General features: G+C 36.3%; 1 protein-coding gene across 1 annotated transcript in view; it reads left to right on the top strand.

The window, feature by feature from the left end:
* LOC150098029 (uncharacterized) overlaps positions 1-24,622 on the top strand; it is a 995,665-nt gene that overhangs the window by 222,775 nt on the left and 748,268 nt on the right. The window contains exons 12-13 of the mRNA XM_090406661.1: positions 1,693-1,746; positions 14,887-14,940. Of these exons, the coding sequence (XP_090262787.1) occupies positions 1,693-1,746; positions 14,887-14,940 (108 nt within the window). The remainder of the gene's footprint in view (positions 1-1,692; positions 1,747-14,886; positions 14,941-24,622) is intronic.

Here is a 24,622-nt window from a genome sequence, read left to right as displayed (position 1 = left end):
CTATAACCCCACTCTTTTGTCCAAGTAAAAAGCCTATCCAAATCTTCCTGAATGGATTTAACATCAACAGTGTTACTTATAATTCTCCCCAACTTTGCATCATATGCAAGCAAATGAAGATCCCTAGTCAGTTCACATGATATATTGTTTAAAAACAAGTTAAACAGCAGGGACTCAAGAACAGAACTCTGGTTACCTTCCTTTTTTGAGACACTGCTCCATCGTACACAACCTGCTGGTATTATTCAGAGAGCCAGTCTCTGATCCATCTAACCATATGCTATTCCCATCCTCTGCAGCTTTGTACACCAACTTATCATCTATCAAATGCTTTTGCAAAGTCCAAGAATATCACTGTATATGATTCTCTCTGATCTAAACACATCTGTTACGCTATCATAAAATACAAGTAAATTGCTAAAACAAACCTATGCTTTATAAATCCATGCTAACCATCATAAAGAATGCTATGTCCATCAACTCAATCCTGTATTCTATTCCTAACCAATCTCTCCAACACCTTGAGCACCACTGCAGTTATACAGACTGGATTATAATTGGATACTTCTGTCCTAGAACTGTGCATATAGAATGATACTATTTTGCTTTCTTTCCACTCCTTAGGAACCCTACCCACTGCAAGAGTTTCATTAAATAACCAGGTCATGGGCATAGCCAACTGTGGTGTAGCATATAATGCATATAAATGATAAAAAAAAAAAAAAATTTATGTTAGGAACATATTGTTGCCTGCTAAACATGTAAAAAGTATTTGCATTGTGGACAAAGGATGATGGTTGCCAGCTCAATATGATTAATATGTTGTTATTCCTTTGGGCTGAAAAGGTTGCTTTCTGTGAATTACAGTTGATTCACTGTAAAAGTTACAGTGACTATTGTTGAAGTTTGTTACAATGTATAGTTTGCTATAATTAATTTTCTTTAAAATAACATTGTATCTATGTAGTTTCTGTTAGGACTTTTAGGTAGCTTGATGCAGCACTGTTTTCTATATACAGTTCAATGTTGAAAGAAACTGATGCGGCCAGGAATTGAGGATTGATTGTGAACAGTGAATTTAAATTCAGAGGACATGTTTCAGAAGCAGACAAACACCACAAAGGATCTCTCTCTTTAGTGTTGTAAAACACACTGACAAGGAGAGATGAGGGACTTATTTTTCTCCTCTTTGTAAGCCTTTAATATGACCTCAGATTTCTATGCATAGATTTGGTTATCTAGATTTCTCAAGGATGAGAAAAGGCTATGATTCAGAGGTGAATGACAGATAATGGTTTGAATGTATGTGGATTACAAAATATGGATCATTGTCAGAAAAGAGGGAATTTGATAAAAATTTACATTTATATGAAATTTTGTAATGAAACCATTATGAAATGTATTATAATGAAAGACTTTCGATATGGCAATAAAAACAGTCATGATCAGTGGCATAAGTAATTTTATATTACTTATCGATATAATAATTATATTATTATTATTATTATAACAAAATAATTATAATTATTTTATTATAACAAGTATTTTTTTTTCTAATTTATGATCTCTCACTGTATCATGACTGGCTATATATTCTTGTTTATTTAATAAGATAATGCAGTACTTGTTTAAATTTTAAATGAAATGGGTTGTTGCCATTTTATTTTTTTACTATTAATGGTTATTTTGCAGGGACCAATTGGAGAACTTGGACCATCTGGAGAAGCAGGAGTTGCTGGTCCACCAGTAAGTTACATTGTTGTTAGTTTTTGTAATATTGAGAAAACTTAACAATTATAACATATTTATATATATATATGTATTATTTATTATTATATATATTTATAAATATATAAATATATATATATATTCATTTTTAATATAAATTGACTAAAAACCCAAGAATTATAACAAATTGAGATTTATTTGAAAACGCAACATGTTTCGTCGAGATTGACTTCATCAGGCGTTAAGAACATAGAAAGATATTAAAAGACACTGAAATAAGCATTGAGACACTCTAAAGCTATACAATTATAAAGTTATGATATTCAATTGTAAATTACAGTTATTATGAACTTGAGCTATAGTCCGTGTTAAAGTTCTATTGTTGTACACTTGTGCGTGTGTGGAACCACGCAATCTCCAGTATCTGATAGTAGAGCTGAAAGAGTCAGGCAAATTATAGCTGAGATTATTGTTCATATGAAGAGGGTCCAAGGTGATTTCTTTTGACTCTACAATGCGGCGTTCTACCTCATCATTGCAAATGTGTAGGTTTGAAGTTGTTGTCCAATTTACTTCATGTTGGTGGCTTTCGTTGTTCGTGTTTATTGAAAACAGGACATGGCCTGACAGGGCAGTTGCTCTGGTTCTCTTATAAACAATGTCTCTCTGCTGCTCCTCGAGATGTAGGAGAATAGATTTCTCCGTTTGGCCATAGTAAGGTTTTCCGCACTCACATGTGACTTTGTATACACCTGGAAATTGTAGAAGGTTGTGAGATTGGTTATAGTTGTTGAAACTTGATCTTATTTTTGTAAGAGTCAAGAAGCACGTTTGTATGGTGAATTTCTTTAAGATTCTACTCAGTTTTTTGGATAGTGTGCTGATATATGGCAAGGATATATAACCTTTAGAGTCGTTCTGTGTCTCTACATTGCTACGTTGACATTGCTACATTGCTAAATTTACATTATTAAGAAAATTTTATTGGCTCTATACAGCAGAAAATTTTTCAGCATATGACATAAGGAGAGAACAAAGGATTGTCCCTGAAATATGTATAAGGATGTGATTAAATTTTTTGGTTTGAGAGTAGTGATTGAGTGTCTCAGGTGATTATCCAGTAGGAAACCTTTACTAACTCAAAGTATTTTTTCCTATTTAAAGTATGGGACTACATCCAAAACCTTTTTCAGTAAATCATGTTTAGTGTAATTGTGGGAAAATAGTAGTCTGTATAAAAAGCGAAATGGCAAGGGTTGTAAGAAGCTGCAGTCTACATGGGAAAATGTAGATTGCAGCTATGAGCATAATAAGTTATACAATAAATTAAATTATATTATATTATTGTTTAATCCTTTATCCAAATGTAACCGAACAAAGTTTGTGCATGAAGTATCTTCACAACTAGACCTATCTTCTTCAATATATGTACGTAAACAAGTTGATGTACTTGGAAAATTTAAAGATGGAAACTTTTTTCACTTATATAAAATAAATTTATTTGCTATGAAATTTTCACCTAAGAATCATTGGCATCATCAGTACAATAACAATTCTGGGAACAGTATATCTTTTTTTACTTACTTTCTCCCTCACTCTCCGAGTGGTATAAACTCTTAAATTAAAACAAAAAGAAAAGACCCTGAAACTACAAAAATCTAACTTGTGCACAGGTTTGTGCTCAGGATCCCACATAAACATCATATCTTCTAAAATAATCTAATAACCATTTACTAGTTAAGAGATTGAGTCTTCAAACACTCCCATAGCAAAAATAAATATCTGTAATTTACAGAAGAACACAAATATATATCACCAGGTATTCTGAAGGAATGTGACAGGGAGTTGACGCTGGCCTTGACATAATACGAGTTTAATCGTTTAATCATTTAATACGAGTCTTGCACTCGGTCAAGTTCTTAAGGAGGGCAAGATTGTGACACTTCATAAAGGAGGTGATAGAACTCAAGCATCAAACTATAGGCCTATCTGTGTAAGAAGCTTATGAGAACTAGGTTCCAGAACTGGATAGACAACAATGGTATTATCTTTGATGGACAGCATGGATTTGCTAAAGGGAGGTCATGTTTTAGTAATATACTTACTTATTACAATAAGGTGATTGCTTATATGGACAGAGGAGAAGGGTACACACTAATATACTTAGATTTTGCAAAGGCTTTTGATAGATTACCGCATGATAAGTTGATAGCCAAACTGGAGTGGATGGGGTTGGATATTAGATTGGAGACTGGCTATCTGATAGGTATCAACAAGTTGTGTATGGGGGGAGCGATATTCAGGAAAAGGAAAGTTACTAGTGGTGTTCCTCAGGGGTCTGTTTTATGGCCATTGCTGTTTAACTTGTATATTAATGATATTGCTGAAGATTTGGATGGAGATATTCAGTTGTTTGCAGATGATGCAAAGTTGGGAAAAGTAGAGAAGATGTTGTGGCCTTACAAGAAGACTTGAATAAATTGAGTGATTGGGCATGGAAATGTGGATGTGAGTTCAATGTTGCAAAATGTAAGGTTTTAAAATTTGGAAAACAAAAATGGGATGCAGAATTTATGCTTGGTGAGGATATATTGTTGGAGGTGGAGGAAATAAGAGATCTAGGGGTGATAGGGGTGAAATTACAGACCAATCAATTTACTCTCTCACACCTATAAAATTTTCATAAGAATTATACAAAATAGATTAAAAAACACTTACGAAGAAATGATAAGCATTGAACAAGCTGGTTTCCGAGGAATCTATTCAACAATAGACCAAATTTTCACATTGCACCAACTAGCAGAGCTCAGCTGGGAAGACCATAAAGAACTATATTGTTATTTTGTGGACTTTAAACAAGCTTTCGATAACATCAACAGAGAAATCCTTCTTAAAATTCTACTAGAAAAAGCAATAGACAAATATATAATACAGTTTCTGATAAAATATTACTCTAAGACAAATGCAATAATTAAAAAGGACACACTCATAACAGAACCCATAGAGATCCAAAAAGGAGTAATGCAAGGATGCCCATTATCTCCATGCCTATTCAACATATATCTAGAAGAAGTTGTAAAGAAAGCAATAGACAATGAGCCTGGAATCAATGTCAATGGTTTAAACATAAATAATATCAAATATGCAGACGATCTCGTCCTTCTTGCAAGAACCCCAAATGAACTAAAAAAGCTGATCAACAAGCTAAACGAAACCTGTAAAACATATGACATGACAATAAATATACAAAAGACAAAAGTGATGAAAATAGGGAGGAAGAAAACTACCATCTCAGCCACCCTAAACGGAGAACAAATAGAACAAGTAGACAACTTCATATACCTTGGATCAAAACTAACAGAAACAATAGATGAACTCAAAACAATCAAACACAGAATAGCGATAGGATGGACCACCATGGGAAAATTACAGAAAATCTGGAAAACAAACAAGATATCTAAACAAGCCAAAATCAAATTATATGAAGCAATAATTATACCAACAGTTATCTATGAAGCAGAAGCGTGGACAGTTAAAAAAAGAGAGGAGAAAAAACTGCTGGCATTTGAAATGAAATGCTTAAGAAAAATAAATAGAACAAGTTGGATAGAAAAGAAAACAAACATCACAGTCAGACAAGAACTATTGTATAAAAAGACAATAATAGAAAAAATTAGAAAACAACAATTGAGATGGTTTGGACACACTGTACGCATGGATGCAGACAGACTTCCTAACGTCCTAATCAATACTTTTCCAACTGAAAAAAGAAGACCTGGAAGACCAAGAATTACCTGGCTGAAATTAATAAAGAACATCTCAGGATGCAGAACATATAAGGAACTTTTTCGAACAGCAAGGAATAGAGAAGACCTGGAAGATCCTGCTCAAGAGAAGACTCAACCCGTCTTAGACGGAAGAGAAGAAGAAGAAGAGAAGAAGAGGGGTGATAGTGGATAAGGATCTGAAATTTATGGGACACATAGCCAAAATTGTGAAGACAACACAAAGGCTTGTGGGAATGATGTGGAGGACACTGACTTGTAGAAGTAGGGAGATTCTTGTTCCATTGTATAAGGCTTTGATTAGGCCACATGGAGTACTGTACCCTGATTGGGTCACCTAGTTTTCAGGATGAAGAGATGTTGGAGAGGGTCCAGAGGCGACTGACTAAGTTAGTTTCTAACCTTTGGAATGTCGAGTATGAGGAAAGATTGAGAAGATGCAACTTGCAGAGTCTGGTGGACAGGAGGAGGAGTAGGGGAGATATGATAGAGACCTGCAAGTTATTAAGGGGTTGTTATAGGATCGATGCTGGGGAGGTTTTACAGAAAATAGTGGGAGATCAGGGGAGAACCAGAGGTCATCCGTGGAAGCTGTATAAGGAGGATGTGAGTAGGGGAGTGAGAAGCAGGTTTTTTTTCATGTGAATGATTGGAATGCTTTGCCTAAGAGTGTGGTGTCTGCAGAGAATTTGAGTTTGGGTATGTTTAAAGCACAGTATGATGAGCTGTGTGTTTGATGAAAAGACCTCTTAGATGAGTCTTTGACTCCAATGGGGGTCTTGGGTAATAATAATAATAATAATAATAATAATAATAATAATAATGTATATATCTTAATATATTTTGATATATTATTATTATTATTATTATTATTATTATTATTCAGGCCTCCAAGGAGTCAAAAGACTCATCGAGGGAGGTCCTTCCTAAGACATAAAGTCTGTCAAGACTCACTGAGGGGAGGTCCCCCCCTGAGAAACACAAAGGCTATCATACCACTCTTTAAACTCACTGACATCAAAATAACTACCTAACCACATAAGCACCAATGTATTCTTCATACCACAACTTCAAACATGAAAGCACTTTTATTACACAGCATTCCTTCAGTTATAAGCCAACAGTTGTCATCCTATAAGGACACAACTTCTAGAATTTCAGTTTCGTGCTTCCTACCGAAACTTTTGTTTCTTTATGAATTCCACTGGAGAAAGACTAATTTAAAAATTGCTCTCTATATGGCAGCAACATAACACCCAAATTCATCATGCATTATAAATTATTAAACAGTAAAGAAAAATATCTTGTCTTCATAAAAGAGATTAGATTAGAAATTAGGGAAACTTTTAGAGGAGGTTAGGGAATTCAGTCAAGCATGTGAGAACAGAAATGATCATTATTATTATTATTATTATTATTATTCTGGCCTCCATGGAGTCAAAAGACTCATCGCGGGCAGTCCTTTATAAGAAACACAAGTCTATCAACACTCATACAGGGAGGTCCCTCCTAGGAAACACAAAGTCTATCATACCCCTCCTTAAATGCATTGACCGTTCTCGCTCTCACCACTCCATCAGGCAATGCATTCCATGGTTCAACCACACTCCATGCAAAGAAACCACTCCTCACCCTCTTTCTCACAGTTTCCTTTTGTAACTTTCAGGGATGGTCCCTTGTCATGACTCCTTCTCGCTGTTCAACTAAGCAAAAGAACTGCACAGTATCAACCCTGTAACCATCTCTCAACAGTTTAACAGTCTCAGTCATATCACCCCTCCTTATTCTATCCACCAAACTCTGCGGTCCACACTCCCTCAGCCAATCCTCATAACTAACATTGTACAGTCCCGACACCATCTTTGTTATCCGCCTTTGTACCCTTTCCACAGTTAATTTATCTCCTTCAAATCCTGGGGACCAGATCTGAGAACAATAGTCAAAGTGTGGTCTGATCAGAGTGTTATACAATGGAATGATAACCATTTTATCTCTGCAGGTCAGTGACCTTCTCATTATTGCAGCAATCCTCTGCGTTACCTTCACTACCTTTGCAATATGTTTCCTAAATTTCAGGTTTCTATCAATCATCAAACCACGGTCTCTTGTCTCTCCTACTTCCTTCACTTTAACTCCTCCCATAGAGTATGCAGCATCCCATCGATGTTTCCCAAACCTCAAGACCTTACATTTTGCTGCATTAAACCGACATCCATTCATTTGCCCATCTATCTAGCTTATTCAAATCCTCTTGCAGGGTTACCACATCTGCACTATTACTAATAACCCTTCCCAGCTTTGCATCATCTGCAAACAACTGAATATCCCCTTGCAATCCACAGACAATGTCATTGATATAAAGGTTAAACAATATAGGTCCCAGTACTGAGCCCTGTGGAATCCCACTTGTAACCTTCTGCTTCTTTGATATTGCTCCACCATACACAACTCTCTGATACCTATCGGACAGCCAATCCTGAATGCAGTTGACCAATCTGACATCCAGACCCATGTGCTGCAACTTGATTATCAGCTTTCAAATGCCTTTCCTAAGTCTAGGAAAATGGCAGTATATGCCTTTCCCTCATCTAATACTCTTGTAACTTTATCATAAAATGCTAGCATATTGCTAAAACAAGAGCGCCCCTTCACAAATCCATGCTGACTCTCACAGATAACATTACCCTCATTTGCCTAATGTATATCGTCCCTCACTACTTTCTCCAAGATCTTACTAACTACTGATGACACACAAACTGGCCTATAATTAGACACTTCCAGTCTGCTACCGCCCTTATGCAATGGCACTATCTTACCTTCCTTCCATTCCATTGGCACCTTTCCCACAGCCAGACTTTCATTGAAAAGCCAGGTCAAGGGCACTGTCAGTTCCTTAGCACATTCTCTCAAAACTCGTGGTGAAATACCATCCAGTCCCACAGCTTTACTGACATCCAGAGTACTCAGTAAGTGGAACACACTCTCCTCCTGCACCTCTAAACCTCGAACCTGCTCTATCTCTCTCTCTCTCTAGTATTCAAATTGACTCCTCCAGGATGAAATACTCCAATAAAGTGTTCACTGAACAATTTCACTGTGTCCTCTGCATCAGTCACTCTATTCCCATTTTTATCCCACAATGTCATTCTTCCACAGTCATTTCTCCTCCTACTGGCCACATAGTTAAAAAATTCCCTAGGATTTTCCTTGGATCTAAGGGCCAATCTTTTCTCATATTCCAGTTTAGCCTTCCTTACCATACTAGTCACTCTTCTAGCCTGTCTTATATTCTTCGTGCATCTTCTCTTCACTTGTCTCCTGATATCTCTTCCATAGCCTCTTTTTCGCATGTAGCTCCTGTTTCACTCGTGGAATACAGCTTACCATTGCTGCTAACAAATATTCCTTCACAATTTCCCAAACACTAATGATATCCCAGCCTTCCAATTCCTCCCTCCACGAAACTTCCCCAAGTTGACATCTGAGACTATTATAATCACCTGCTTTATAATTCCACATATGTTCCCGTCTCTTTGATACTCCTGCATGTCTATTCATTTTCCAAGTGAAAACCATATGGTCACTCTCTCCTACTGGTGGGAGAGATGCCATCTCAGTTATTATCAGCTTCTGATGCTATAACCAAATCCAAAACTCTCTATCCTTTTGTTCCCTCTGTTACATGTTGCCTAAGACATTTGTCCCTGAAGAATTCTAGAAATTCCATTCCCTTATTGTTACAACCATCTTCCTTTACCCAATCTATACATCTGTAGATAAAATCTCCCATAACAATCGTTCTTCTTGCACTTGCCATGCTCAACTGTCTAAACATCTGCTGGTCCCCACCCTCTGTGCTCCTTGGTCTGTAGCAACACCCCGCCAAATATCCTGTCTTGCCCACCTCCACCTCACACCATATGCTTTCAAAATCATTAGTGTCACAGCCTTCCAAAGCCTCCACTCTTAGAGGACATAGGTCATCACTTATCATAAGCAGTACTCCACCACCACGCTTTCCCTTCCTATCCTGCCGAAAAATGCTGTACCCAGCAACTTCTATTCCTGTTATTATATCCTCTTCTGTCAACCACGTCTCTGTGATCCCAATAATCTTTAGCCAGGCTGATGCTATCAGTGCCACCAATTCCTCTCCCTTGTTCTGAATACTCCTGGTATTGGTATAAAGTATAAAAATGCCATTGTTTTTATACCCAGCATTATCCCCCTCTAGACTCCACTGGGCTCAGCATTACCTGATGTTGTCCCCCCTTCTCCCAAGTACTCATTCCCACAAGAGGCGACCCCTACTACCATCCACACTGGGACACACTAACTTGTTCAGAACAGCAATCTCTCCAGATGCCTACATCCTTCCTCATTCAAATGCAGGCAGTCTCTCACATACAATGCCTCTCTGCTCTCAAATGCACCCCAAGCATCACATATTTGAATCCTCTCTTCTGACACATTCTCACTATTATGCCATTCAATATCACCGCTCTTCTGCTCAGCTTGACATTATCATACCTTGGCAACACACATGCACTATCTTTCCTCTCTGTGTCTTCTTTCGTACAGCCTCAAGCAAGAATCTCATATCTCTCGCTGCCCTATTTACACCACCACTCAAGTCATTTGTTCCAACCATCACAGTCATCTCATCCATCTTTTCACGTCTCTTAATTGCCATAGCCACACTTTCTATCGTTCCTCCTGGCAAACACTCCTCATGCATCATGCAAATGCAGATTGGGTTTATTACTCAGAATTGGTTTGTAATTACATCACAGAAGGTTACTTATATGTCCAAAGGGATATTGAACTACATGTATACATATATCAAAAATAAATGGGGTGGTATTTAGCATTGGCCAGCTCGACTTGGCTGAAAATTATCAGCAGTTTATGTCAGCTAACTGTCAATAATTTTTAATGATTAAGATTTAGTTAACAGAAGTTAATATAATTATATAGATAGAATGTAAGGAGTGTCGTATTTTCAGGGAAGATAGAGGGAAAAGTATCACTGGAGGGGAGGAATGTTACTGATGATAGCTGAAGAACAGCAACTAGCAACAGTTAGACATTAAAGAGGATCTAGGAGTTAGAGTATAAAGGAAAAGGTGATAATTACAAGGTACAAACAATCAAGATGACTTATATGATAAGTTAGATCAAAACTAATTATGAGAGAAAGCTAGCTGAGGCCAGAGGAAATCCTAAGGAGTTCAGATGTGTGCCAAGAAAAACAAGGAATGACTATGCAAGGATGACTTTCATATGTGTTGCCAGTAAGGAGTTTAGAGAAGCAAACAAAACAGTTGACTTACTGAGTGATCATTTTTCAGTGTTATACCACCTAGGTGGATATATTAATTATATAATAGTGTGGTAACAAGGGTGTTAGGATAGATTTTTTGCTTGGATAATGGTAAACAGGTGCAAGTAATTGTGGGTTCTTCGTTGGTGATTCAGTTCAAGGAGTATATGATAGTTATTGTGTAAAAAAAAAGTAGTTAGAGTGGGTCTCCCCACTGAGTCTTTGACTCCATGAAGATGCATTACAGACAATAATATTAAACAATAATAAAAATGCTGGAATTTTATAGTGTAAGTGGGACATTATGTCAAGTAATACTTAGTCTATATTTGAGTTTTAAGTCAGTACTTTAAACTGAAGGAGATCCACTAATCTAGTATTGATGCTGAGACATTAATTATCACTCATGTTCGTGTTTAGCAGAACAAGTAGATGTTTAAAGCTAATAATTAATTAACTTAATTTATTTAGCTAATTAGATTATGAAGCCAATATTTTTTCTTGGTCACCAAGGACACAAAGAAATATATTGAGCAGTTGCATACTAATAGGAAAGCAAACACAAACTGATTGTAAAAGGCTGGCTTCTACAGTCCTAACTTTCTGCAAGTCTTAAACTTATAGTCTCCCAAATTTTAGGTATGGTAATGCGGCCAAATTTGTGTAAGTAGAATCTTGTAATACTGTTGCGGATTCCAGAAATAGTCTATCTGATTTAAACCTATTTCTATACAGCAGATAAGTTCCCCTAATTGGATCTGGCGATCTGTATCCATGGCAAGAATGACTGTAGCATAGATGAAGGAGTTATTTTCTGTGTTCTTCTAGATGGATATTGGCAGCTCTTCCCATTTGTCTCAAGTATTTAAGCCTGCAGGATCAAGAGATTCTGTTGACTAATAGTCCAGATGGATAGGAGTTCAGATGAGCAGATAAGAGTAGATGATATTCTGTATGTTTTAGTTTTTAAGAATTTTTTTTTTTTTTAAGTGTCCTAGATATAGAAGGCAGCAGTGGAATTTTTGTGTCTGGATTTGGGGGGGGGGGGCAGATGAGCAGAGAGCACTGTTTGATTTTGTTAAGGATTATGATTCAAGTAGATGGTTCAAGCTGGGTTTGTTAAAGGTTTGATAATATATACTGCTAGGAGGGGTGGTGGTGTGGCGGATGTTTACTTTCCGCTCTGAGTGGATTTTCTGTAGAGTGAAAAGGATAAGGATCCATTTGGTAACTGGGAAACTAGAGTGCCAAGGAAGAACATACAGCTATTATTCTCCTTTTGAATAGTGAAACAGATCCTTGTGTGTTGGCTGTTGAGACATACTAAAAACATTTCTAACTCCCCACCATATCGCTAAATGGAGAATACATCATCAACATGCATAGCTGTATTGCAGGGGATAGCGTTTAGGACCATGTTTTCAAAATGTTCCATGTAAAGATTGGCAAGGAGAAGGAGGGGGGGGATGGAGTCCATTGCTGTACTTTCAACCTTCTTGTAGGTCTTTCCTGCTATGTAAACAATTCAGAGTTCATGATGAAGTTGAATAACGCTTATCTATGTGTATGGAATAGAGAAGTCTGAATGAATTCTGAGGTTTCTTTTAGGGGTACATTAGTGAATAGGGAGGCTACATCAAATTAGCTTAGTAATCTAAAGCTAAATAAATTTTGTTGGAAAGACCTGCATTTGAATCCCCATCTAGGTTCTGAAGAACCTTTGTCAAGGCTTTCAACTGAAGGTAAGCTAACTAATCACATACTCAGGTAGCAGGGTTTCCCCTTCTGGAAAGTCAGGTTTTCCCTCTTGCAAACAGACAAACTGCTTTCATGAACACACATATCTACAGACATAAAATACTTACTCATATAGAGAGAAATGCAACAGAGAAATGGCAAGCTGGCTGCTTTAAATTGTCTAAAACCCTAATTAAGGGACTCAGCCCATCTAAGGATGGACAAGAATGAAAGATGATAAATATATTTAGTTAAGTATTGCTGAATATGTTAAGTTAAAAGCTGCTGAATATGTCAAACATATTTAGTAGTTCCTGTTTTGCAGGTAGTCATTAAAGAGAGGCTGAATAAGAATATAAGAATTGGATTTTCCCATGCTTAGCTAAAGGATAAAACAATAAAATACAGTGGATTCCAGTTAATTGAGCCACACTGAGAATAGTAATTTGGCTTATTTAAGCAGCTAACCCAGCTGCTCGAGTTGTACATAAAGAGTTTAAAATGTACTTGTACATAAGATAAAATACAAATTTAGACAAGGTTTAATTTATTGAATGGCAAAATTTTTGACTTATGGATAAACTTAATCAGTTAGCTCTAATTAAAGTAAAATATTTGTATAAAATAATTTAATTCACATTATATATGTATTAAATATGCATGCAGTTCTTAATGACATTCTAGGAACTGATTAATTATAGCCCATCAGTTTTGATGGACTGAACAAAATCAGCACAGCTATCATGCACAGATTCACCATAGCCTTCATTGCTTTTCTGCATGAAATAGTGTTGTAATTCAGCAATACATTTTTTAGCATTCTGGATAGTCACTTGTGAGCTCAGGAGTATTATCATCATAACTTTCATGCTCTTCTAATGACCTCTGATATTTTGCTGCAGTTTCATCCTCAAAATCTTTATTTGCATTGAAGACTATTATCAAGGCATTCAAATCTTTTGTATTTTCTGATGTGAGTCATATTTAATGGGACATCATCTTCACTATCACCCATATCTGGCATATCCATGATTGAATGATTAAATCACAGTGAGAAAAATAGTTTTGAATGGTCTTGTTGTTTATCTCTTTCCCATCACTCTAAGCTGTATTGCTTATAAAAGAATAACTTTCTGAACTAACCTTTTTAGCTGTTGAAGATGATGTCAGTAGATTTTCTTCAATTGCTTACGGTATGTAATTTACCAACTTTTCACAATAAAATGTCTTCACATTTTTATAATTCTCATTGGTGTTGTTGGGAAACAGAAATTTTAGCTGAATATCTTTCAGAAATCTGTTCTTAGCTGTTATTATCTACATATTATCTCCTCTTTCCATAAAGTTTTACAGAGTACTACATTTCCCTCTTTTACTTTCCACATTAGAACCATTCCAGTAGCCACAGAATAAGAATGAAAAATTTTGAACATAGCAGTTAAGCATTTTAATACTGATCTTTGGATATCTTACCTATTGTTTTGGATGTGGGGGATTTATTTTGTAGAAATATTTCAGAAGAAAAATAATTAATTGAGCTAACATTTTGTTGAATTTCCAATTAGCATCTTCAGAGCAAAATTACAGTTGCAGCATTAACCAACACAGCACTTACTGTAGTTTGGTTGACATTTCAAATTGTAACTGATAAGCATCTAATGTCCATTCAAGGGATCCAGGTGATTCCTTGAATTCAAGGGATCCCCCCCCCCCCCCTTCTTAGGGACCAAATAAAAATGAAGTTAAATAAGAGAAGTTAGACTAAATGTGAACTTAGAATGATGTCACCCAGATTTGGGAGAAAGGTTTTGGAATATTGAATGAGGACAAGATCAAAATGTGAAACTTCATTGCATGATCTGATTCAGTTTGATAGAGTAATGGGCTCTCATATCTGTGTCTACATATCAAAATTTAGTAAAAATGCTGCTGATTATCTATATAATTTCCATATAATTTTTGCAGTATTGTGTGTGTCCTATTTTCTATACTCCAAAATCTGGTGATGGGATTTTTTTCCCTATTCATTAAAATAATAAAAAAAATCACTGTGTAAAACTGATTTTTCAGAGGACATAGGGATGAGCTTGGTAGTATTTGTACTACCAAGTAAACTTGATTGAACTGAAAATCATATAAAAGTTTAGGAATGAGCAGGAATTTAGTTTGTTAACTTAATAAGGAAAGAATGTATATAGAGAAATAACATTGCTAAAATTGTCTCTTTACTATATGAGGCCATAGACTATTTTTAATTTCTTTTATGAAGTGAGAGATCAAAAAAGCATATCTTAAATTTATATTATTTTTTAGGGTATACCTGGTGAACCTGGTCTTTCAGGATCAGCTGGAAAAGAAGGACCTCCAGTAAGTATACATATATATACACATACACAGTCTACTTTCTCTCTGTCACTCATATTTAGACACACGCACACACACATGTCTGGTAATGAATCTCTTCTTGCTTTTCGTTTCCTCAGATCAACCATCCTTTATCTCTAGTTTCTAGTAGAAATTTATTATGGAGCGTATGGAATTGAAAATTTCCAAAATTGAAATGACCCCATGTTAAAGTATTCTGGAAGAATTACTTTGTGAAACAAGAATGAAAATAAATTATTGACAAGTAAATTAAATATTTATTTGCCAGCATTTCATCACCTCAAACTAACATTATCTAGGAACTCAAAAGACACATTTAACAAAGACAGAAAATCGAAATGACTTAGAGAATAAGGACAGTCCTGTGTGTAGTTAAAGAGGAGAATTTACCTCTTTACCTCCTTATTTGCACGGATGTAAGGAGGTAAAGAGGAAAATAAAGCAGTGTGCCAAAATTTATTTAGAGTCACACCACAGTTCTCTGTTGTAAACTGCCATATAGAGAATAAAAATAGAATACCAAAAATTAGTTACACTCATCCCTGGACTTACATCTGGGTTCCGTTGCATCTGGCAGGATGTAAGTTGAATTGGACGTAAGTCGATACATTAAATCAACAGAGTTATAGGGGTTAGGGACTTAACCATAATAAGTATACTGTCATTTTAATTTTTAAACCTTATTATAAAACTGTACCGTGTGTTACTGCCACTATTCCAATGTGATTTGCTTATTCCTCTTCTTCTTTTTATCACAAATTTGTTCATAGCAAGCAAACGGCTCATGTCTGCATTGTTAGCCCAGTGGCTTTGCGCTTCGCAACCATATCCCTGGGAAAGGAGTGTCCTAGGTTGGATTCCCGTCGAAGATGTGAGGAGCTGAAGGATCTTCCTCAGCCATAGACAAGTTAGCCGGTATTGGGCATGGACAGCAGGTTTTTTTCCCTGCAGTTATTCTAGGGTTTTTCATCCCACAAGCAGGCAAACCGGTCGTGGACACACATGGAATACAGTCAGGAATATTGATCCAGCCATAGGCCTGATTCATCAGCTATGCCGGTTCCGGAGCCCAAATAAAATTTGGAGGGGACTTAGATGGTACCTTACATTCCCGTAAAAAGGGGAACTTATGTTGTATCAGCACACGGAAATTAATTAAATTAATGCGTCATGTACTTTCGTTTCTACTAATAAGTAGCATTCAACTTGGGGTCCATGTTTTCAACCATTTTGAGAACATCACTAACTTCAGAGAACATTTCTGCAAGATCCTTTACTGTGAATTGTTTAACTACCTCTCCTTGTGTAGAAGGAGAGGTAGTTAAACTCTTCTCCCTGAAGAGTTGACAAGTGTCAACTCTTCAGGAGGAAAGTTTCTATGAGTTGAATTATGTTGTCATCATTCACTTCGAGATTCAGATTGTTTGCTAGGCCTACTATTATAAACTTCCAAAATCATGCACAAACCTTTTTAATGTCTTTTTTCATATGCCAATTGTACATTGAGAGATCACTTCGTCCCAAGCCACACCAATATTTTTAATAGCATGATAAATATTCAATGTTTTCCAGAATTGCATGAGTCTGGTCATTTCCTCTATTTGCAGAAATGGCTTGTGAAAAAGTTGTCCATAGATAATAAGCCTTAAATGCTGCAAGAACTCCCTGATCCATCGGTTCAATCAATGAAGTAGTGTTTGGAGGGAGAAACATGATCTTGAACTTGGTGAAGATCACTGCTATAAGACTTACAAGATGGATGACCTGGAGTGTTAACTAGAATTAATAAAATTTTAAATTATACATTTTCTTTCACACAATAGCTTTTTATTTCACTCGCATAACAGTTGATTAAGGCATCCTTAAACAATTTTTGAGTCATCCATGACTTCTTATTGCTCCGATAATGAACTGGGAGTATGCTTCCTAATGTTTTTGAAGATTTGTGGATTCTCACTGTGCCATATCACAAATGGTTTCAGTTTATATCCAGCCACATTACCCGTAACAAAAACGTAATATGGGCATTAAGAGTTTTGAAACTAGTTATAGATTTCAGCTTTTTGTGGATGAATGTCTGCTCGGGTATTTTTTTTCCAAAACAAGGATGTCTCATCCATATTAAATAATTGCTGTGGCAAATAATTTTCCTCCATAATAATTTTATTCAATTTTTCCACAAACTCCTTGGCAGCCTTCTTAGCTCTTGCAGATTCCCATACATTTTCACATTATGCAGCGCAAAACTCTGCTTGAATCTCATGAACCAACCGGAAGAAGCTTTAAATTTGTAGTCATAATCGGGTTCTGCTTTCTCCTTCAACCTGTTGAAGAGACTTAGTGCCTTAGCGGTTATAGTTACAGTGCTAAGGGTTATCACTTTTGTTTCAGGTCCTCTATATATAACCGAAAATGTTAGTTATTTATTCCCTTATGTGATCATGTACGTAATTCGAGGGATGACTGTACTACACTTTATATTTTAGTCTCCATGTTGAGGCACAGATGTGTGTGTGTGTGTGCATTTACAAACATAGTATATATACAGAAACTTAAATTTATGACAAAGTAATTGGTAAACTGAGATAATTCTGTTCTAGAATAGAGAATGTTGGTGTTGGTAGAATGGCCTTAAACACAGATGGATTGTTATGTTTATACACAAATGTGAGGAATATTCAAAACAAGAGAGCTGAGTTTGTTGCAAATAATTGGAATAAGTGAAACTTGGTTGTTTGAGGAGGATGTGATGTCGGGAATTAGAAGGATATGTAATTTTCCGGAAGAATAGAGATGTAAAAAGAGGGGGGGGATGCTGTTAATGATTGCAGAGGAATTGTTTCTGCAAAGTGCAGAAGTTGTTTGTGCATGCACAGATTTTGAATCTGTGTGGTGCGAAGTTGAAATAAACAGGTCAGTATATCTGATAGAATGCTGTTATAGGCGAAGGAAGGCAGAGAATTCTGATTGCGAAATGTTTAGGCAAATTAGTTGGGCATGTAAAAAGAAGGTGCTCCTGATGTGAGACTAATTACAGGAATATAGACTGGAAGAAGGAGAGAGATAGTGTATGGGATAAAGGAGAGCAAGTTTGTGGAATTTCTGAGAGATAAGTATGTTAAGCAGAACATGATTGACGCAACTAGAGGCTTTGATGTTTTCGATTTGATGGTAACTTCATAAGATGTAGTTGTTAATGAAGTGTTGACACTGTTGCCAGTTGGTAAGAGTGATCATGAAGTACTTGTTTGGGAAGTGATGAAAAAAAAAAAAAAGGTTACTTCCAAAAATGGATACATGTGGAAGTATAAAGCCGGTGATTATAGGAAGCTCAGTAGTCGGTACGTTAGCATCAGTACATTGAGTAGATGGGCTGAGCGGAAAAGATGTTGACAATGCATGGAAACTCACAAGGCAGTATCTGACAAAAGCAATGTATGACTGCATACCAAGGGTTAAGCGAGTAAATAGAGTAGGAGTGAAATGGATGAACAGTGAAATTAACCAAGCTGTGCTGGAAAAGAAAATGTTATGGAGGAGGTACAAGACAGTTGGTGGTGATCAGATCCATGGAAAGTATAAAGTGCAGGCTAGAAAGGTGACGAGCATTGTAAAGAAAGAAAAAGTGCAGTATGAGAGGAGATTGGCTTGTCAGACCAAGGTTAACTCAAGGGAATTTTTCTGCTACATGGCAAGCAAGAGGAAGAATAATTATAGCAGATTAACATTGGTGGATAGTCATGGCAGCAGAATAACAGCTGCAAAGGATATATCGGAATTATTGAATGAACACTTTCTCAGGGTATCATACTGCTGTAAATGATCTTTTGAAATATATAGAAGAGAGGCAAGTATTAGGAGAATTGGAAGTGAAAGAAGCAGAGGTGTATCAGATGTTGGTTGGATTAGATGTGAATAAGGCATATCACCTTGGGGAATGGATGGCATATCACCACGTATTCTTAAGGAATATGTATGCCAGTTGGCTAGGTCCTTGACCTGGTTATTTAATGAAAGTCTTGCAGTGGGTAGTGTTTCTAAGGAGAGGAAAGAAGGCAAAATAGTACCCCTCCACAAGCATGGTTCTAAGACAGATGTCTCCAACTATATGCCAGTCTGTATAACTGCAGTTGTGGTCAAGGTGTTGGAGAGATTGGTAAGTCATAGAATACAGAATTGGGTTGATGGATATAGCATTCTTTATGATGGTCAGCATGGATCTGTAAAGAGTAGGTCCTGTTTTGGTAATTTGCTTACATTTTATGATAAGTTGACAAGTGTGTTAGATAAGGGATAATCATATACAGTGATATTCTTAGACTTTGCAAATGTGTTTGATAGATTACCACATTATAAGTTGGTGTACAAGCTGCAGAGGATAGGAATGGATAGTATATTGGTTAGATGGATCAGAGATTGGTTTTCTGATCAATACCAGCAGGTTATGTATGATGGAGCACTGTCTCAAAAGAAGGGTAACCAGTGGCATGTCCAGAGTTCTGTTCTTGGGCTTCTGCTGTTTAATTTGTTTGTAAATGATATATCATATGGACTGACTGGGGATCTTCAGTTATTGGCTGACTTAATAGGAAGGCTTAATATACTTTTTACTTGGACAAAAGAGTGAGGTTGTAGTTTTAATATCAATAAGTGCAAGGTGTTGGATTTTGGAGTGCAGAAGTATAAGGCTGTGTACTATATTGATGGTGCCCTACTGCAGGAAGTGGATGAGATTAGGGATTTTGGAGTGCTGGTTGATAGTAGACTGAAGTTTAGAGGGCATATTGCTGGTGATGCAAAGACTGCACATCTTAGTGCTTCTGTGATAAGAAGTACTCTAACATGTATGGATAAGGAAGTGGTTGTGCCACTGTATAAGGCAGTGGTCAGACCACACTTGGACTAATGTGATGAGATCTGGTCACCTGGTTTTCAATGTGATGTGGAGACGTTGGAGATGGTCCAGAGACAAGTGACTAAGACAGGATCAGGAGTTTGGAATACTGGCTATCAAGAGAGGTTGAAGAAATGTGTATTGATGAGATTAGTAGATAGGAGGAAGAGAGGTGATATGATAGAGACATTTAAGTTAGTGAGAGGATTTTATCAGTAATAATAAATTTAGTTAAGTCCTTTATCCAAGTGTAGGCAAACAAAATTTGTGCCTGCACTATCTTCAGGACTGAGGAAACTCATGGTAAAGGTGGACTAAGCTCTCATCACTTGTCTTAGTAATCTCCAATAAAGCAAAGCACATCTCCTTGCAGACATGTATAAGGCTATGCATTAAGGGAAGGGCTACTACCCAGACCGATTTTGACCTTTATTGAGGTCTCGCCAGTGGGAGCCAAACCCAGAGGTGGTGATACTAAGGTGGAAGTAATGGAGAAGTCATATTTACCTATACGAGTTGCCAAAAGTTGTCTCACCTTATTATTAAATAACTCTGGATTAGAGAATGATGTTGGAAGTTTTTTCCACTTCGTTAGACTATAATAAATTTAGTTTAATCCTTTTTCTAAGTGTAAGCAAACAAAGTTTGCACCTGAAGTATCTTCAGGACTGAGGCAACTTGTGGTAAAGGTGGACCAAGCTCTCATCACTTACACTTGGATAAAGGATTAAACTAAATTTATTATAGTCTAACCAAGTTGAAAAGAACTTCCAACATCTTTCTCTAATCCAGAGTTATTTAATAATAAGGTGAGACACCTTTTAGCAACTCATATAGCTAAACATGGCTTCTCCATTACTTCCACCTTAGTATCACCACCTCTGGGTCTGGCTCCCACTGATGAAACCTCAATAAAGTTCGAAACCATTCTGGGTAGTGGCCCTTCCCTATAGCATTATACTTGTCTGCAAGGAGATGTGCTTTTCATTATGGGAGATACTAAGACAAGTGATGAGAGCTTAGTCCACCTTTACCATGAGATACCTCAGTCCTGAAGATACTTCAGGTGCAAACTTTGTTTGCTTACACTTAGATAAAGGATTAAACTAAATTTATTATAGTCTAACGAAGTGGGAAAACACTTCCAAGATTTTATCAGATTTATCCAGACAGGATAATAAAAAGAGTAGAAGGTGTGAGGAGTAGATTTTTTACATGGAGAATTGTCAGTGAATGGAATGCATTATCAGGCTGTGTTGTTAATGAAAGGTGAGTGTTAAGGATTTTAAGATTCTGTATGATAAATATATTGTCATTTGAATGAACCTCCCACGATGAGTCTGTAGATTCCATGGAGGGTGTAAAAATAATAATAATAAGACTGGCCTGCCTCTTTCAAGGTTCTTACATAAACTGTTGCCAAAACTAGAAGCCTATGTTTGACATATAAAAGTAAGGAGGTTATGGTTTCCTTTTATAAGGTCTTAGGCTACATATGAAATACTCTGCTCAGATTTGGTCACGTGGTTTTCAAGAGATGAGGGCATATTTCCAATATGCCCTCATCTCTTGTATTATTATTGGTTTGTGGGTCTTGGAATTTTGGGTATGAAGAATGCTGTTTCTAAGCCTAATGACCAGGCAGAATGTGATTGCAACATGTAAGTTAGTAATGTGTTATTACTGGATTAATGTGGAAGAGATTTTTCTATAGACTGGGATATAGAGATGATGATAATAATAATAACATCAATTGTAAATATTTTTTAAGAGCAACAACATTAATTGCCAAATTGTCTTCTTTTGTTTATTATTTTATTTTTCTCCCACTAGGAGGGAAGCATGCCTTATAATTAGTGAATACAATTATTACATTCTACTGATTACTTATATATATATATATATATATATATGTAAAAATGAAAAAACTGTTATTCTTGATATTCAACCTCTATCCTCTATGTCAAAGCCATCTGGAGTATGCATAAAGAAATCCAAGTCTGCAACAAAGTACTCAGTAGAATATAATAATTCTGTTCACTAACTATAAGGCATGCTTGCCTCCTAGTGGAAGAAATATAAACTAATAAAAAAAGAGAAGAACAAATCATAAAATGCACCCCAACTCAACATCACTAGAGTTTAAGATCGGTACTCTCAACTTAAGAAGCCTGAATAGCAGAGAAATAAATGGAGGTAGCTGAGGAATTGGATAAGTACCAGATTGACATAGTAGGGGTGACTGAAACAAAAAAGACAAAAACTGGTGAGATCTTTCTGAGCAATAAATACAAAATGTTATATTCAGGCAATGACAATCAAGGAAAAGAAGGGGTAGCCATAGTATTCCACACTAAATATGAGGCTAATCTTCTTGAATGACAGGCAATTTCAAGTAGAGTGATTGGGCAAATATCAGAATGGGGAACTGGATGGTGAGATTTATTTATTTGTCCCTATGGTCCCACAGAAGGTTCTACTAAGGTAGAAGTGGGGGAATTTTTTGAGGCTTTAGAAAAAGCAACTGACACAATGAAAAAGGAAAAGTTGGTCCTTGTTGGTGATCTGAATAGCAGAGTAGGAAATGATTGTCAGACATACAAAAACATTTTGGGAAAATTTAGAGAAAAGAGCAGAGCTAATAAGAATGGCAAATACTTGTTGGATTTCTGCTCAGGACGTGGACTGGTTATTACTAACACCATGTTCCAACATAAAAATGTGCAAAAATTCACATGGAGAGAAGAGGCAAGGAATAAGAAAAGTCTCATTGACTATGTTATCATGAATTGGAAGTGACCACCATTTAGTCTTGAGCAAGATAAAATTGAATTTCATATTGAAAAGAACATGTAAGCAGTTGAGCTTACATGTTCTTTGTTGAGCAGCTCTTAGATATGAACTGTGTATTTTAATCTACAGTATTCTAACATTATTCAAGAAAAAATGAAAAAGGTTGAGAACAGGAATCAAACTTTGGAGATTCATTGGCAAGCTCTGAAGAAAACATCGATTGATTCAGCCAGAGAGGCATGTGGTGAGGTTGTCTGCAAGGATAGAAAAATCAGAACTCCATGGTGGACACAGGAAGTCAAAGATACAGTAAAGGAAAAGAAGAAAGCATATCAAAAGTTCCTGGCAAATAAGTCAGCTTGTGCTCTTAGAGAATACAAAGACAAATATAAGAAAGCTAAACACTGTGTAAAACTAGCTAAACAAAAGTCATGGGAAACTTTGGCAGGAACATAGAAAATAAATATCAAGAAGGTGGCAAAATATTCTGGAGGTTGTTGAAGAAGCTCAGGAATAGAAGAAAGGTTGCTGTAAATGGAATTATGAATAAAGGTATTATGAAAACTAGAGAAAAAGATATCCTTGAAGTATGGAGTAATTACTTCGAAAAATTGCTAAATGATACTAGCAGTGATGACAGCAAATGGATAAAAAACACTGACCAGGCATGCAATCAGGAATACATATCCACACTTGAAGTAGAAAAAGCTATCAAATGTCTGAAATGTGGAAAGGCAGTGCAGTAGATGATTTTTGACCAGAAATGCTCAAGTATGGAGGTATAAAATTCTTACAGTGGCTGCACCACTCCATAGTTCAGAAGGCCTGAACAGAGGGACGAATTTCAGATGATTAGAGTAGAGCTCTCATAGTACCCATATACGAAATGGGAAATTAAACTGAATGTGAGAATTACAGAGGTATTTCCCTACTGAGTGATCCTGGCAAGATCTATGCAAGTATACTTGATAAACGGTTTAGAAGGATTTGAAAGAGAAGCTTGATGAAGAATAAGCTGGATTCAGGCTAAATAGAGGCTGTCAGGATCAAATTTTCACTTTACGACAAATAGTTGAGAAATCATAGGAATATAACAAAGATCTGTATTTAAGTTTTGTAGATCTGGAAAAGGCATATGACAAGGTGCAAAGAGAAATGTAGAAATGGTATTCCAAACGCTGCAGTTGTATATTGTTAATGGGGCATTATATCAATACTTAGTCTTTATTTGAGCTGTAAGTCAGGTGAAGGAAGTACAGGAAGGTGGTTTAACAATAAATCTGGTGTGAGACAAAAGGATGCGCATTATCTCCTCTGTTATTTATTATCTATATTGATCGCATTATGAAATCAGTTGTACTTAGAAAAAAATGGATGAACTTAAATACATGCTTTACAAAAACAATATCCATATTGCTTGTCTGCAAGAAACAAAACTGAACAAAAATCTGAACTTCAGCATCAAAGGATACACAGTTCTTAGGAATGATATAGAGGAAAAAGCAGGTGGCAGACTTTCTATCCTTTTGAAGATCCTAAAAATCAAATTCTAAGAAATCCCTCTAAATCAATATTTAAATAATAGCAGTTCGACGGAAGCTCAAGCTGTTGAAATACACCTACCAAACCATTCTATTTCAATCACAAATGTCTACCACCCTGATAATACAAATATTGATACAGACATTATTGAAAAGCTAAGCGAAGCTCCAAATGATACAACCATCATACTTGGTGACCTAAATGCAAAAAGTCCAACGTGGGGCTCTCCCGATTTAGACCATAAAGGTCAACAATTGGAAGACCTCTTTACAGATTTGGAACTCACAACAATTAACAATGGACAGAGCACCTATCTCTCTAAAACTATGGGAACTGAATCTGCTATTGATATCACAGCTATTAATTATAGCATTGCATCAAGTGCACAATGGAACATTTTGGGAAATGCCATCAGTGACCACAGACCTATAATAA

This window comes from Typopeltis vanoorti, chromosome 16 (assembly GCF_054136105.1).
Source record: "Typopeltis vanoorti isolate ZY-2024b chromosome 16, IOZ_Tvanoo_1.0, whole genome shotgun sequence".
Classification (NCBI taxonomy): Eukaryota; Metazoa; Arthropoda; class Arachnida; order Uropygi; family Thelyphonidae; genus Typopeltis; species Typopeltis vanoorti.
The sequence above is the reverse complement of the archived record's forward strand: the minus strand, read 5'-3'. Positions and strand labels throughout refer to the sequence as shown.